This window comes from Pituophis catenifer, unplaced genomic scaffold (genome assembly GCF_029215685.1).
Source record: "Pituophis catenifer annectens isolate HBS135680 unplaced genomic scaffold, rPitCat1.0.hap2 SCAF_15, whole genome shotgun sequence".
Lineage (NCBI taxonomy): Eukaryota > Metazoa > Chordata > Lepidosauria > Squamata > Colubridae > Pituophis > Pituophis catenifer.
The window spans coordinates 9,125,968-9,141,912 of NW_027256895.1; the positions used below are offsets into that span (position 1 = coordinate 9,125,968).

Below are 15,945 nucleotides of genomic sequence, written 5' to 3' on the forward strand. Positions count from 1 at the left end.
ACATCAAGACAGCATTCTGCACAAACCGAAAAATATCCACCATCCTAAGGAACCCCAAAGACAAAATTGAGTTAGAAAATCAAGGAGTATATGAAATCCCATGCACCGCCTGCCCCACCACATACATCGGACAAACCAACAGACGAATAAGTGCACGCATAGAAGAACACAAGAACTCAGTCAGAAAAGAGGAACCAACTTCTTCCCTGGTCCAACACCTTAAAGCCACAGGACATGATATTGACTTTAAAAAGACCAGAACTATCGCCAAAACTGAACACTTTAACAACAGAATAATCAGAGAAGCCATTGAGATAGAAAAACGCCCACACAGCATGAACAAACGAGACGATACCTCCCGCCTACCAGCCATTTGGAAACCCGCCCTTATTGACAAACGAGTCCCTAACACGACGAATGACACCAGACCCACACTCACAAGTGCCACACCTGATGTCACCACCACACATCCACGCAGAAAGCAGACTCAAACCCACACTGATAATGAGCCACGACCAAGGACCAGAAGCCAGACCGCAGCTGCATCATTAGCCACTTTAAACCCCTCCAATCCATACATGAAGCAGACTGACACCCACCATGAAGAGCTCGCACGGCCACAAACACGAAGCCAAACAACAACAACGCAGCTCACCAGCTCAAATCCCCCTGCAACTCAGACTAAGCTGAGCACAACCAAGCCCCCACCCAAACAGAACACAACCCCAGCCAATCAGAGCACAGCCAAGCCCCTAACCAATCAGAACACACCTCCACCCAATCAGAACACAGCCAAGTTCCCACCCAATCAGCTCACACCTCCACTAGCAGTTAAAAGGAAGAGACAGCTGCGATCTCACATTGCTCCTGGAAGCACGAAGCCGAGAACACCAGCCTGAAGATGACGAATGAGACTTCGTCGAAACGTCGCCAAGACACTTCCAATTCTACGTGGGAGAAGACCCGAATAACCAAAGACCTACATACAAACACCCGCGAAAACCTGAGAAAATATATATATATATATATATATATATATTGGAGAATGCAAATAAACCAGGAAGATGGCTGGTGTATAAACTGAAAAAAGAAAGAGAGAAAAGGGTGATAAACAAACTGCAAGATGAACAGAGACACATACCAAAAAAACTTGGAAGTCACTCTTTTTCAGTTTTCCTTTTTTTCCTCTTTCTTTCTTACACTTTCACTCTTTTTCTTTCCTGAGCCTTTTCTTTTTTCAAATCAGTTTTTTATTTGTTTATCCCTTAGCTTTGTAATTTTTTTTTATGTACGAAGGATCAACTACTCAACCATTATAATTCTACATTCCTTATTTACAGAAATCATATCAACATTTAGAATGAAATCCACTGGGAGCAATCTTATATAAAGCAGACTCTGAGTCCCTCTAACCAAAAAGTGTTTATTGATAGAAGAGAGTATTTGTAGCTCAAGGTTGAACTCTGGGGTCCTTGGTGCTCTCTGAGCTTCATGGTTTTCTTGTAGATGTTTCATTACCAAACTACATAACATCATCAGTACTAGAAAGGAGTGGAGTCTGCTCTTATTTTCATATACTAGTGGCTTCCCCCTGTTAGTGTTGATCAGTTGCTTCACAAACAGTGTTTTGATTGCTGCCAGGTCTCTACAGCCTCAGGAAGAGAAGGGATATTCTGCACCCTTCCCTCAAATGTTCTTTAAAATACAGACTTTCCCAGAATTCCTTTAGGAATCTCCAACATACTCAACCGAAAATGAATCCTCTTTATCTGGAGCTTCAAAATATGCTGTTTGCTAGGAAGATGTGTAGCTAAAAGTCAGTCTACATTTATTGTACATCTCATGATCAAACAATCTTCCTCAAAGAGCTTCTTTATTTATTTTATTTATTTTTAAATTTGTATTGTATTGGGTACATCATATCGGCGCACTTAAATGGAAAAGTACTCTAAACATTTCCCAGTGTTTCAGTATAAATAAAATAGCAAATGATTCCCTCCCCAAGTATTACTGGTCAAATTGTCAAATTAAATCAATTGGTGGGCTCTTTAGGCACTACCTTCTTCATCTGACACCTGTGGAGATTGTCAAAGCGTGAATCAGCTTCGTTCCCCCCCCCTGTGGAAACTGTAATTAATTAGAGGTGAATGAATCTTGTTTTCCATGGTGTATACTCTCAAAGAAAGAAAACCCGAAGTATATATTCTAAGAAACATTTTATTATAAAAGTACAAAACCAGCTAACTACATTTTACTGGCAGTTATCATACAGACGGACAAAGGAAGTTAGAAAAGAAAGAATGTAGACATGCTCAGTAGTCCAATGTCTCACAAGACCAGTCTTATCTCAGCTACAGCTAAGTTCCCTGGCCAGGCTACCGTAAATCTTAGAATGGGAGCTCAGCTGGCAAAAACTTAACGCAGTGACAACCCCTTCTTTGTAAGTTGAGCGGACATCAGGTACTGCCATCAATTAAGGCACATCTTACGCAGATACTCGTGCTGAGCTGCTGGAAGTGGTTTGTTGAGCATGTCAGCAATCTGATCATGTGTAGGCACATACTGCAATTTCACAAAATTTTGTTTCACTAATTGTTTTATATTTTTGTAATTGATGTCAATGTGTCTGGACCTAGAACCCATGAAACGTGATTCAGAAATATAAACCACAGATTCATTGTCTTCCATTACGGTGATTGGTCGGCTCAGGTGTGTCCAGATATCTGTGACCAAAGCATCAAACCACATTAGAGAATTACATGCATCTGAAACACAAGCATATTCAGCCTCAGTAGATGAACAAGAAACAAAGAAACAAAATTCTGTTTTCGCACATGCCAGTAAACAGGACATCCATTTAAGAACATCATATAACCTGAAGTACTTTTACGTGATTTTTAATCACTCACCCAATCAGAATCTGCATATCAACATAATTCTGCATGATCAGTATGTGTCGGTTCTAACAATAACCTCATATGTTTAGTGTGCTTTAGGTATTTCAATAATTTCTTAACACATGTCCAATGAAACTGTTTTGCTTTACCTACGTGTCGAGACAAGAGATTAACACTAAGTGCAATGTCGGGTCTAGTCCAACTACTAATATACAACAGTGACCCAATAACTGAACGATAAAGTGTTTGATCCTCGAACTCAGGACTTGGTTCATGTGCTATATTGTGAAAATCTGTTTGCATGGGTATGTGTCCTGCATTAGCATCTTTCATGTTGCAATGATGCAACATTTGTTCAATTTTATCCTCTTGTGAAAAACTAAACCCCTTCTGTGTTTTGTCAATCTGAACACCTAAATAAGTGCTAACATGACCTAAAGATTTCAACGTGAAATATCTCTGCGAAGCTTTAGCAAAATTCTCACTCATCTGCTTATTTGGACCAATATAAACAATATCATCAACGTAAACAAGAACTATCTCATACATATTATCAGATCTTTTTGTAAACACGCATCCATCAGTTTCAGACTTAATAAAGCCCAATTTACCACATTAAACCAGACTGTTTCAGACCATAAAGACTTTTGTTTAGAAACCAGGTATCCCCTTCTTGCTGTCGGAACCCTGGAGGACCTCTCATTGCAGATCTCCTCATCTAGGTCAGCATGTAGATAAGCCGTGTCAACATTGAACTGGAAAGCTTCTAAACCAAGAATAATTGCAGTGGCTAAAGCAATTTTTACACTTTCAGTCCAGACTGTCGGTGAGTAGGTATTTGTGTAGTCCTCAGGATAACGTTGAGCGAAACCCTGAGCTACAAGTCTGGCCTTGTACAATGACTCACCATTTGGCTTCTTCTTGATTCTGTAGACCCATAGAGTGCCAATGACTTTGTTGTTAGCTGGAGATTTTGCAGGCATAAACACCTTAAGTTTCTTTAGACTGTCCATCTCAGCCTGCATTGCCTGATACTACTTCTCTTGCTCGGAGTCAGGAAGATGCTTGATTTGTGTGAACTTATCAGGAGGAAGTGTAACAGTACAAATCAAAGGCAAGGGTGCTTTTGTCAGTTGCCACAAATATCTCTGTGGAGGGATCCCCTTTGTGACCCTGTTGGAACACCTTGGAACAGCCGTCCATTCCTCTTCTGTTTTGTCCTCGTCTTCACCATCGTCTCTAGCATCAGCATCCGCAGCTTGCGAAGACGGAACATCAGGTTGAGAAGAACTAGTGGATGGAACATTTGCCTGTGAATCTTGGTCATCAGACTGCGTGGCATCAGCAACATCATCTCTAGGAAAATAAACTCCAGGATCATTGGAGTGAATCCTGGACCAGTCAGCATCTTCCTCAAAATTAGTGGATTGGGAAATCACTATCACATGTTTGGAATCAATAAATTTGCTCCATTTTGAATTATCATGAATACCCATAAATCTCAATCTCTTTGCTGCTGGACCTCCTTTCCTTCTTTGAGCTAAGGGAATGTTCACCATAGCGTATGAACCAAAAATATGGAGTTTTTGAGATCAGGCTTGTACCCATACAACATGAAGAATGGAGTCTGATTTATGACACTACTCCAAGTACGGCTGACAATGTAATTTGCATATTTAATAGCTTCACCCCAGTATGACAAAGAAGGGGTTGTCACTGCATTGTCACTGCGTGACAACCCCTTCTTTGTCACCTTGGTTCCCAAGAGAAAGATTGGTGCTTTGTCTGTCAATGCATTCCAACCTCCCCTCTCCCACATACACACCTCCATAGTGTGTGGCAACTGAGAAGCTTTAGGAATTCAAAGTATAAAAACCATGAAATCTCTCTGCAAACATTAGACTTCATTTGAGCCAATATCTGAAATATCCTAACAGGGAATAAGAAAACTAGATGACCAAAATTAAGATCAATGGTTGAAAAGGAAAAAAAGCATTAGATTAAAGAATCTTGGAAAATTGTGAAAATAAAGCAGCATGAGCACAGATTTTGGAATGGGCAATCATAATAAATCTTAATAACCATAAACATCCTAAACAAATCTTTCTTTGAGAGAAATAAAAACTTCTATGTTCCAAACACTTATATGTTTTGTATAGATAATAGTCCTCCTAGTAATCTTTTCAGCAATTTCTCTGAGTCAGAAAAATCCCAGGATGTATTAATTTCTCTTTGTCAGTTGCTCCCTGTGGTTCAATTCAGGCCGGAAAACAATGATGTAGCATTTTGGGAGGAATATGCATCCCAGTAATGCAGCACTGGATGACAAGATGGAGAAGACTTCCACAGCTACCATGGCTTTGCCTTTTGTGCTCAGATAGGCTGGAAAGAAGGAGATCCACACACTGCAAAAGGCCAACATGCTGAAAGTGATGAACTTGGCTTCATTAAAGCTGTCAGGTAATTTACGGGCAAGAAAAGCCACGATAAAGCTGGCGATGGCCAAGATACCCATGTAGCCCAAGACACAGTAGAAAAAGAAAGCTGATCCATCATTGCACTGTAAAATCATTTCTTGGAGCTCTGAATGCATGTCCAACTCAGGGAATGGGGGAGATGTCAACAACCAAACAATACAAATACATACTTGGAAGAGAGAGCAGGAAAGGACAGTAGAAAAAGCCAATCTTTTCCCCACCCATTTCCTCATCTGAGATCCTGGTTTAGTGGCCATGAAAGCCACAACCACAGTGATGGTTTTGGCCAGTACACTAGAAATGGCCACTGAGAAAGTGATGCCAAACATTGATTGTCGGAGAAAGCAAGTTACTTTGCCAGGCTGGCTGAGGAAGAGCAAAGAGGAGAGAAAACAGAGCAGAAGAGAGACAAGGAGGGTGTAGGTGAGGGACCGGTTGTTGGCTTTGACAATGGGAGTATCCCTGTGCTTAATAAATGTTCCAAGTACCCAAAATGTCAAGAAAAAGAAACCGAGAGTTGCTGAGGCTAAACCAATCCCCAAGCTTTCTTCAAAAGTTAGAAAAACCAGCAGTTTCATGATACAGTCTTTCTTTTCTTTATTTGGATAACGATCTTCTGAACATTCAAAACAGTCATCCATATCTGTAAGGAAAATCAAGGATATATTTTTTTAATCTGGGCATTCCATATTATTCAGGGGTGTTTGATGCTCTCTGAGCTTGCTTGTTTTCCTGCAGATGTTTCATTACCCCAAACTAGATACCATCACAGTGTTAATAAGGAGTGTTGGTTGCTCTCAGTTTATATTCTGGTGTCTTGCCTGTCTAAGTGGATGGGAACCTTCTTAGAGAGTCTTTCATTAGGCTGTTTACTGATGGCTCCTTGGAAGTTTCTTGATTGGGGTATTTTTTTACTTGATTGTTGGTCTGAAGTTAACATTGGAGTTAATCTCTGCTGATCTGGTGCTGACTAGTGGTGGAGAGGTGCTGTAGTCTTTTTGTTCTCTTTTGGTCTGATTGATTGCCTCTTTTTCATAGTCTGTAGATGTTGTTAATGTCTGTGTGTCTATTGATGGCTGATTTGTCAGAGTGCCAGGTGTCTAGAAATTCCCTGGCATTTTTTGACTTGGCCTAGTCTAGGATTGTCACATTTTCCCAATTGAAACTATAGTTAAATCAGTTGGCTTGTGTGCTATGCTGATTCCATATGGTTGTATAGTCTGTTTGTGAGTTTTTAGATATTCTTGACGTATGGCAGTGTAATTCTTTATAAGGCTTGTGTTGGTTGTGCTATATTGGGTTGAGTGGTCAGGGATTTTTTGATAAAGTGTGGGTGTATATTTTGTTGATATGTGTTGTATAGATGCTCCATTTCCTTTTTCTGTTTTTCTGTGTTGCGGAAGTGTGGTTTGGCTAGTTTAAATAAAGTCCTTACGCTGGTTACCCAGACAACTGACAGCAAACAGCACTCCTTATTAGCACTGATGATGTTACGTAGTTAGGATAATTAAATAAATGCAAGAAAACAAGTAAGCTCAGAGAGCACCAAGGACCCCTCATTCCAACCCTGAGCTACAAATATTCTCCTTTATTGGTATTTAATATTATTGAAAGTCATCTTATAAATGTTAGGCATCCAAGTAGTTTATTAAAGTTTGCTTATGTCTAATGAAGTTTGATATAATTCCTAGCCTACCATTTTGATTTGAAATCTTCCCTTCTGGGCATGGAACACAGTCATAGCAGCAAAACTGATCCCCCTCAATCCTCTTCTTCCAGGATCCAGGGAAACAAGGGTCATTGCATCGAGAAAGTGGAGGAGCCTGGTGATAAGCATAAAAGTTTTTGAAATTGGTGATATTTAACAGAGTTTGTAATTTTTCTCCTTTATGGAAGGGAATTATTTTTATTTGCCAAAGAATTGATAAAAATATGTAGGAATTTAAAAAAGTAGAAATCACAATGATGTCCAAACTTTCTTGTTTGAAGGACAGTGTGTGAAAATTATAACACTTAGTGACAATTTCATGGAAAAGAATACTGAATTTATTAATTTCATCCAATTAATTTCATCTTAAAAAGATGTAGAAACCACAATAATGTAGAAAAGGTCTTGTTTGAAGAAGAAGGAGAGCAAATAATTGCACAGGGTGACAGCTTCATGGAAACATGGCCACTCTTGTGATTTCAAACGGAAATGCAAACCAAATATGCAAACTTGGCTTTTACATTGTAATATCATTTTGCCACATTGATGAGTGCTTGATCATCAACAAAATTTGAAAAGAATGTGCTACTCTTTATTTTAAAAAAGAGAGAGAAATGGATTTCTAAAAGGATTGTGTTCAATGTGGGAACATAATGGATTAAAGCATGTTTCATACAATAATTCGAAACCTGGTTAAAAGTTGGGTTCCAGAAAATCATATCTTCATTAATGAATAATTCCTTCCCTTTCGGAGCTTCTAGATCCAGCTTTCCAACTCTAACTCTCTGAAAGGATCTGTTTGGAAAAGTGATCAAGTTGGTGATGTCGAATCCACCGGTTGCTTCTCCTTTCTCATTCAGGAACACGCTCTCCCCAGCTGAATTGTTAAAAGAAATGCCTTGAAGAATTGAATGGAGCTACTTGAAAGAGAATAGAAGAGACAGACAATTGAATGCAATATAACAGAGAAGAGAACAACATATCAAAGTTTCATTCATTCATTGTTCATATTCCAATAACTATTATTAAACATGTTTGCTTAGAAATTTGATAATCAATATTGCATGGAAATATACATGTCTAATCCATTATTTATTTGATATTATTTTAAGGAAAGGTAGGAATGAACTGAAGCACAATGAAAATAGACTTTTGGAATTGTGTCAGGTCCTTCAATTATGTTTTATGTCCACTACTTAAACAACTAATTCAAGAGAAATTGTATCTAATCTTTCCTCACTGGTACAAATTATCATCCTAACTAACTCTTATTGTACAATCTATGGTGATTTGTTAAATAACTCCTACTGATACCTAAATCATGATTTTTAATAGCAGTTTCTGGATGATCAGATGATCAGAATACCTGAATGACAAAATAAGAACAGAAGCCAGTTTTTCTGTATCTGTTTTATACAACACAATAGAGTTGGAAGGGATCTTGGACCTCTTCTAGTACACCACCCTGCTCAAGGAAAGACCCTACAACATTTTAGACAAATGCCTCTCCAATCGCTTAAAATCTCCAGTTATGTAGCACCCAGGATTTCTGAAGACAAGTTTTTGCATTAATTCATTGTTCTATCAAGAAATTCTTCCTTATTCTATGTTTTTCTCATACTTAACTTGATTCTACATGCAGAAAATATTAAGATTTTCCAGAATAGGTTCAAAAAATAATTCTACATTAAACTGTTCATTGAAATAAAAGAAGAGTCCAATTCAAAGAGAATACCTGCCAAGGCTGCAGATTTAGAAGATCAGTTTTTTTACTCATCATAGTTTTCTTCCTATTGAAACCCAACATGTGTAGAGCCTGCAAAGCATGAGCTACAGCATAAACAGCATTGAAGACACTGTAGCTTTGGCCAGTCATTTCCATTTCAAACACAGGCCCAGGAAGATCCTCCAGCTTCATCTCCCCAGTGCATTTCCCACTCTGCATTCCTTGCAATTCTGCTTTTGGAAATGAACACTCAAATGATTGTTCCCAAACATTCTGCCGAAACCCATCTCTGTAGTCTGAAAGAGGATTTATGGTCTGAAGAAACTCCTTGAAACCTACAACTGCTGTTGAGTGAACAGTGAAGGAAATAGCCCCATTGTACATCTTCAGATTCCATCTGATATGAGTTCCTGGTAATACAAAATCAATTTGTGCAGTCATGATCCACACCTTTCTAAGTAATGCAGTTTCCTTGCTTTCAGGATCTATCAGAAATGTTATAAATCTTAGCCATATAATTGTCCAGGCTCCGCCATAGAGAAGAAACACATTGGCTTTGCTATGCCTCATATTAATGGAAATAATGGAGATCATTTGAGAAAGTTCTGAGAATCTTTCCAAGTGGAGTTGTTGAGGAAGCCTTTCTATAAATGCTGAGCAAATTCCATTCTCTGAAAGTAAGGGCTGCATTTTCTGTAAGAAATTTTCTCCATTGTTGTTATCAATAATAAATATCCCAATCCATGTCCAGCTGAAATGATGAAGCAATTGGATAATCCCAATGTACTGATGGTCCTCTTTGGGGACCATGAAATATAGTGAAGAGAGCTTACTGATCTTGAATTCCTCTTGGGCTAATGAGCCGTATGTCAGCTAAAAGAAAATCCAGTAGTATTCTTTACAGTCTTTAGATTAAATTTAATTTTCCTATCTTGTTTTCATATAAAATATATCCAAGGAACAAAGTCAAGCAAGCAAAACCAAGAATTTAATAGTGAATGCCATACCATGTGCACTAATCAAACAGGTGGCAAGAAAATAGGGGCAGTCAGGTACAACACAGGTTATGTAGACAGTAAACACAGGGTCAGTCAAAATGGACTCAAATGTCTATACACCAATGCACAGAGTATGAGGAATAAACAGGGTGAATTAGAAGTTCAAGTAAATGAGGGCAGATATGATATTGTTGCCATTGCAACAACATGGTAGGATGAAAGCCACAAATGGAATATATAGCTAGAAGGATTTAATTATTTAAAAGAAATAGACCAAATAAAAGAGGAGGTGGAGTTGCACTATATATAAGAAATAACTGCAAGAAATAGAGTGTCAGACTTTGATGCTTCGATGCTTCTATGTTGAATCGCTGACATAGAGCACAACAATGATGGAAATTATCTTGAATGCATTTGGGTCAATATTAAAGGGGGAGAATGACATTGCCATAGCTCTCTACTATAGGCCACCCAATCAAACAGAGGAAATAGGTGAACTTTTTGCTAGTCAGCTAACTAACTAAGGTATGTAGGAAGCACATCACAATAGTAATAGGGGATTTTAACTACCACGACATCAACTGGGAGACAAACTCTGCACCAAGTGGAAGATCCAACAGGTTCCTAACAAACCTAACAGACAACTTTGTTTCCCAAAAAGTAGAGAAGGGAACAAGGAGATCAGCCATATGGGACTTAATTCTCACTAACAGAGATGAAATGATAGAAGATGTTGAAGCTACAGGAACCTTGGGGGCAAGTGATCATGCGATATTGGAATTCAACATTATGCAAGCACAAGTAGTAGAACAAAGTCAAACTAGAGTCTCGGACTTTAAGAGAGCTAATTTCAATAAACTTAGAGAGAGCTTGGGAAGGATTCCATGGATGAGAATCCTCAAGGGGAAAACAACTTAAAAAGCTTGGGAAATTTTGAAAAGTGAGATTATAAAAGTCCAGACTAGCACAATACCAATGAAGAAGAAAAATAACAGCTCTCAAAAGAAATCAGCGTGGCTGTATAAAGAACTCTGACAAGTTGAATGACAAGAAGAACAAGTATAAAAAGTGGAAAGAGGGGCACATAACTAAAGCAGAATATCAGCAAATAGCCTGAGCCTGTAAAGATGAATTGAGGAAAGCTAAGGCTCACAGTGAACAAAGGCTTGCGACAAAAGTAAAATATACAAAAAAAAAAAAAAAAAAAGCTTCTTCCAACATGTTAAAAACAAGAAAAAAGTCAAGGAAACAATTGTCCCGTTGCTGGGAGAAAGTGGCAAGAAGGTGACAAGCAACATGGAGAAAGCAGAACTACTTAACTCATTTTTTTTTTGCGTCTGTCTTTACACAAAAGGAAAAATAGTCCAACCTATCAAAAACAGCACCAGAAAAAACAGATTAGAAATACAAGTTAAAATAGGGAAGAAAATGATAAGTGAACACCTGTCTACCCTAGACGAGTTCAAATCAACAGGTCCAGATGGATTACACCCCAAGGTTCTGAAGGAACTGGCAGATGAGATCTCAGAACCACTGAATTATACCTTTCAAAGATCCTGGAGCACAGGGGAACTGCCAGAGGACTGGAAAAGAGCTGATGTGGGGGCACCCGCCCTGTGGAATGAGCTGCCTCCTGGAATACGATTGATCCCGGACCTCCGGACCTTCCGTAAAGCCCTGAAGACGTTTTTATTTCATCAAGCCGGCCTAGCCTAAATGGTTTTTTAATTGGGATTTTAAATTTTATGGATTTGGGGTTTTAAATTTGGGTAGCCAATGATTTAATTCTTTTAATTATCTTAACTTTTGCATTTGTATGTTTTTTAATTTTGGCTGTTCACCGCCCTGAGTCCCTTCTGGGAGAAGGGCGGTATACAAATTAAATTAATAATAATTAATAAATAAATGTAGTTCCCATCTTCAAAAAAGGAAAGAAAAAAAATAGATCCAGGAAACTACAGACCTGTCAGCCTGGCCTCAATACCAGGGAAGATTCTGGAAAAGATAATCAAGCAACGAATCAGCAAACACCTAGAAGCAAACAAAGTAATAACCAAAAGCCAACATGGGTTTGTCAAAAACAGATCATGCCAGACTAATCTTATTGCATTCTTTGACAAAGTAACAAAATTAGTGGACCAGAGGAATGCTGTCAATATAACTTATTTGGACTTCAGTAAGGTATTTGATAAAGTAGACCATAACCTACTACTTGATAAAGTAGAAAAATGTGGGTTAGACAGCATCATCATCAGTTGGAATCGTAACTGGCTGATCAACGTGTAGTCCTCAATGGAATTGCATCTACATGGAGGGAAGTATGCATGGGAGTACCCCAAGGCTCTGTTTTAGGCCCAGTACTCTTCAACATCTTCATCAATGACTTGGATGAGGGGATAGATGGGGAACTCATCAAATTTGCAGATGACACCAAGCTGGCAGGAATAGCTAACACTCTAAAAGATAGGCTTAAGATTCAGAAGGCTCTTGACAGACTTGAACATTGGGCACTATCTAACAAAATGAAATTCAATGGTGAAAAAAGTAAGGTTCTACATTTAGGCAAGAAAAACAAAATGCACAGGTACAGTATATTTGGTACCTCGCTCAATAGTAGCAACTGTGAGAAGGATCTTGGAGTCCTAATGGACAACCATTTAAATATGAGCCAGAAATGTGCAGCAGCTGCCAAAAAAGCCAACACAGTTCCAGGCTGCATAAACAGAGGAATAGATTCAAGATCACATGAAGTGTTAATACCACTTTATAATGCCTTGGTAAGGCCACACTTGGAATACTGCATTCAGTTTTGGTTGCCACGATGTAAAAAAAGACATGGAGACTCTAGAAAGACTCCAGAGAAGAGCAACAAAGATGATTAGGAGACTGGAGGCTAAAACATATGAAGACCGGTTGCAGGAACTGGGTATGTCTAGTTTAATGAAAAGAAGGACTACGGGAAATATGATAGCTGTGTTCCAATATCTCAGGGGCTGCCACAAAGAAGAGGGAGTCAAACTATTCTTCAAAGCACCTGAGGGTAGAACAAGAAGCAATGGGTGGAAACTAATCAAGGAGAGAAGCAACCTAGAACAAAGGAGAAATTTCCTAACAGTTAGAACAATTAATCAGTGGGACAACTTGCCTCCAGAAGTTGTGAATGCTCCAATACTGGAAGTTTTTAAGAAGATGTTGGATAACCATTTGTCTGAAGTGGTGTAGGGTTTCCTGCCTAAACAGGGGGTCGGACTAGAAGACTTCCAAGGTCCCTTCCATCTCTGTTATTCTGAGAATGTTCTCACTGCATGAAAATATTTCAAGCACATGTACTAGATCCATTATTTTTATAGATGCCATTCAAATCTTCCCTCAGGTATTGATCTTTGATACACACTTCCTGTAACTGGCATTGTAGTTTCACAAAAAAATGCCAAGTAGTAGACCTTAAACCATGTAGAACAGCTTAACAGAAACCTAAGCAACAAATTTGTTGGAAATATTTCAAATATATGTACTAAATTGTTTTAATAGAACCAGTTCAAATAATCTCCCAGCTATGGCATGGCACCTGATATTCACTTTCTGTAATTGGCATTGTAGTATAAGAAAAAAATGCTAAGTAGACTGTAAACAGTGCCGAACATCTTAACAGAAAATTAAGCTTAATCTTTGATGCCCATTAATTATTGCATAAGAACCATAAGAATAAGAATTTTCTGCTCAACCCCTTCAGAACTTACTTGTGGAATCTTGAAGAAATTTATAATTTCAGCTATATAAAATGATGTGACAAAATCCAATCCCCCAATAATAGCCATGAGATTCTTCTGGCGATCACAATTGTAGTTAGGAATAAATTCCTGAGATTTGAAAAGTAGATCCAGAGTGGTGCGATAGGTCATCCTTGAATCATAGTAACTGTCATAGATGTGGAACCCAAGAGTGACATTAGGTAAGATTTGGGAGTCCTCATTGATCTCCTTCACAGCAAAAGCCAAGGCAAGGATGTGCTGGTAGAATTTGATTAATACACTGCAAATGATTTAAATACCCCAGTTGAAAAAGGAAGTTGGCAAATTCTCATAAGGTGGCATCATTTGTATATGAAATAACAAACATTTCTTTCTCTGATGAAGGTAGGAAAGTAATATGTTTCCTAAAATACTGAATAATTTGTACACAGTTCAAATTTGCTTTTCTACAGTAATTGCACGATTTGCAACAAATATCCTCTCCAATAAAATAAAATAAAAAATAGTGCTTTTTTCATGGAAGTCCATTTAGTTTCTAATTTCCTCCCAAAATGGAATATGAACAATTTCACCATGTATCTGTCATTTATTGTATGTATGTTTTGTTCAGAGTGACAATACAGATTTTTTTTAAAAAAATATTCTCTTAAATTTACTAAATGTTCTTCAAAAATGTTTTGTACCAAAGTTTCATACATTATATGACAAGCACTTCACAATAAAGTAAAGAAAAAGGTTTATTCCATAACTAAAAACATTTGAAAGATAGACTTAGATTAGATATAAAACCTACATTTATACTGAGAACCTTTTACTCTCATAAGGAATTTTTGGGAAACTGATTAACATTAGAAAAAGAAAAAAAGAATCCTTACTTTGGTGTGTCATAAGATGTTTTATAAGGATGTTCCTTAAAATTAATTTCATGAAGGTTGTAATAGGTGTGGGACACTATCCCACCAACGATGAGGTCACCAGGTTGGTACCACTCATGTGGAACAAGGAAAGCATCACTTGCTGGGCAGCTGAGAGTTATTTTGTTCATGAGGAACACTAGAAGGAGCAACATCTTCACTCTTGAAAATGTCTCCGTCTTTCATCCCATCCTACAATAAAGGTTGTATTATTCCAATAGCTAAGCCAGTGATTAATTCAAGGTTTATATCAGAGAGTGCATCTAATCAGAGAACCCACCGTTAGGTATTTGGATATCCATGAGAGTGAAAATTCATGTCTTCAGTAGAATCAGCATTTGAACAGATTCATTGGCAGAGGAAAATAAAGGGAGGAAACCTGTAGCAATGACTCTGACACAGAGCCATTATTATCCTTGTGCCAATCTCCCTGGGGTTCAAGATACATTGATTGTTGTTGAATTGAAATAACCTTCTGTGCAGACTTTGATGTTCTTGCCTAGTGAAGAAAATATGGTGATTCCTGTAGGAGATAATTACTTTGATTTTGATGAAAGAATAAGTGTCTGATGTTTAAATTCTTTTTGAAATGCACAATTGCTAATAAAATGTACAAGGGGAATTTGCAACACAAAATTCGGTTTTAATTGGGTTGTTTTAAATTCAGGCCCATATTATTTAATTGTTTTTTAAAATGTTTTTAAATTTTATATGCTATGTTTTATCCTGGCTGTACACCGCCCTGAGTCCCGCAGGAGAAGGGCGGTATAGAAATATAATAAAATAAATAAATAAATAAAATACACTTCTTTTTTTTTGAAATTTGTATTGTGTTTACTATGAATGCTAAATGCAGTTCACCTTCCTTTGTACAGTATTAACATGCATAGATGTTTTGGCATTTCCTCATTTTAAGACATTTTCCATTATTTCCAGATCTCCCTAGAAGGTGTTTCACAATGTACTGTAGAAACTTAGCACCCTCCCTTCTCCTAGAAAAATGAAATATTTTAGGAAATATTAAAAAGGCAGAATATTTCCCCTAAAACTGAAATAAAAATCTCAAAGGAAACATAAACTCAGCCTCAGCTCCCTGCTCCCAGCAGATATTTTGGTGATAGCGTATCTACAAGACAAAAGACTGGGCCAGCCTATCTACAAGACAAAAGACCTTCATCCCCAGGACATAATAGGATTAGCCCTCTACCCATCTTTCAGCAGAGCTAACCACATGGCATCTGGGAACATTACATCAGCCCAAGGTTCAACCAAACTTGATTCTGACTGCCTACAAACTTAGCTATGACCCCTGCATAGTCCTCTGGGAGTCTGCAACAACCAATAGTATAGAAATTATTGTGGAATTTCTTCCACAGGAACAGGAAGATCAAGGACAAGGCCCAAGAGAGGATATAAAAACCTCTCTCTCTCTCAACTCCAGTGGTGGGATTCAGCCAGTTCACACCACTTCGG

At 38.0% G+C, this 15,945-nt stretch overlaps 1 protein-coding gene across 1 annotated transcript; it reads right to left on the reverse strand.

Moving 5' to 3' along the window:
- Window positions 1–4,794: 4,794 nt before the first annotated feature.
- On the reverse strand, window positions 4,795–14,627 carry LOC139324313 (vomeronasal type-2 receptor 26-like). Its single transcript, XM_070954035.1, has 6 exons — window positions 14,434–14,627; window positions 13,547–13,838; window positions 8,818–9,681; window positions 7,071–7,197; window positions 5,545–6,017; window positions 4,795–4,827 (listed from the first exon to the last, which is right to left on the reverse strand). Exons 1-6 carry the CDS (start codon window positions 14,625–14,627, stop codon window positions 4,795–4,797), a joined length of 1,983 nt encoding a protein of 660 aa, XP_070810136.1.
- Window positions 14,628–15,945: the final 1,318 nt, after the last annotated feature.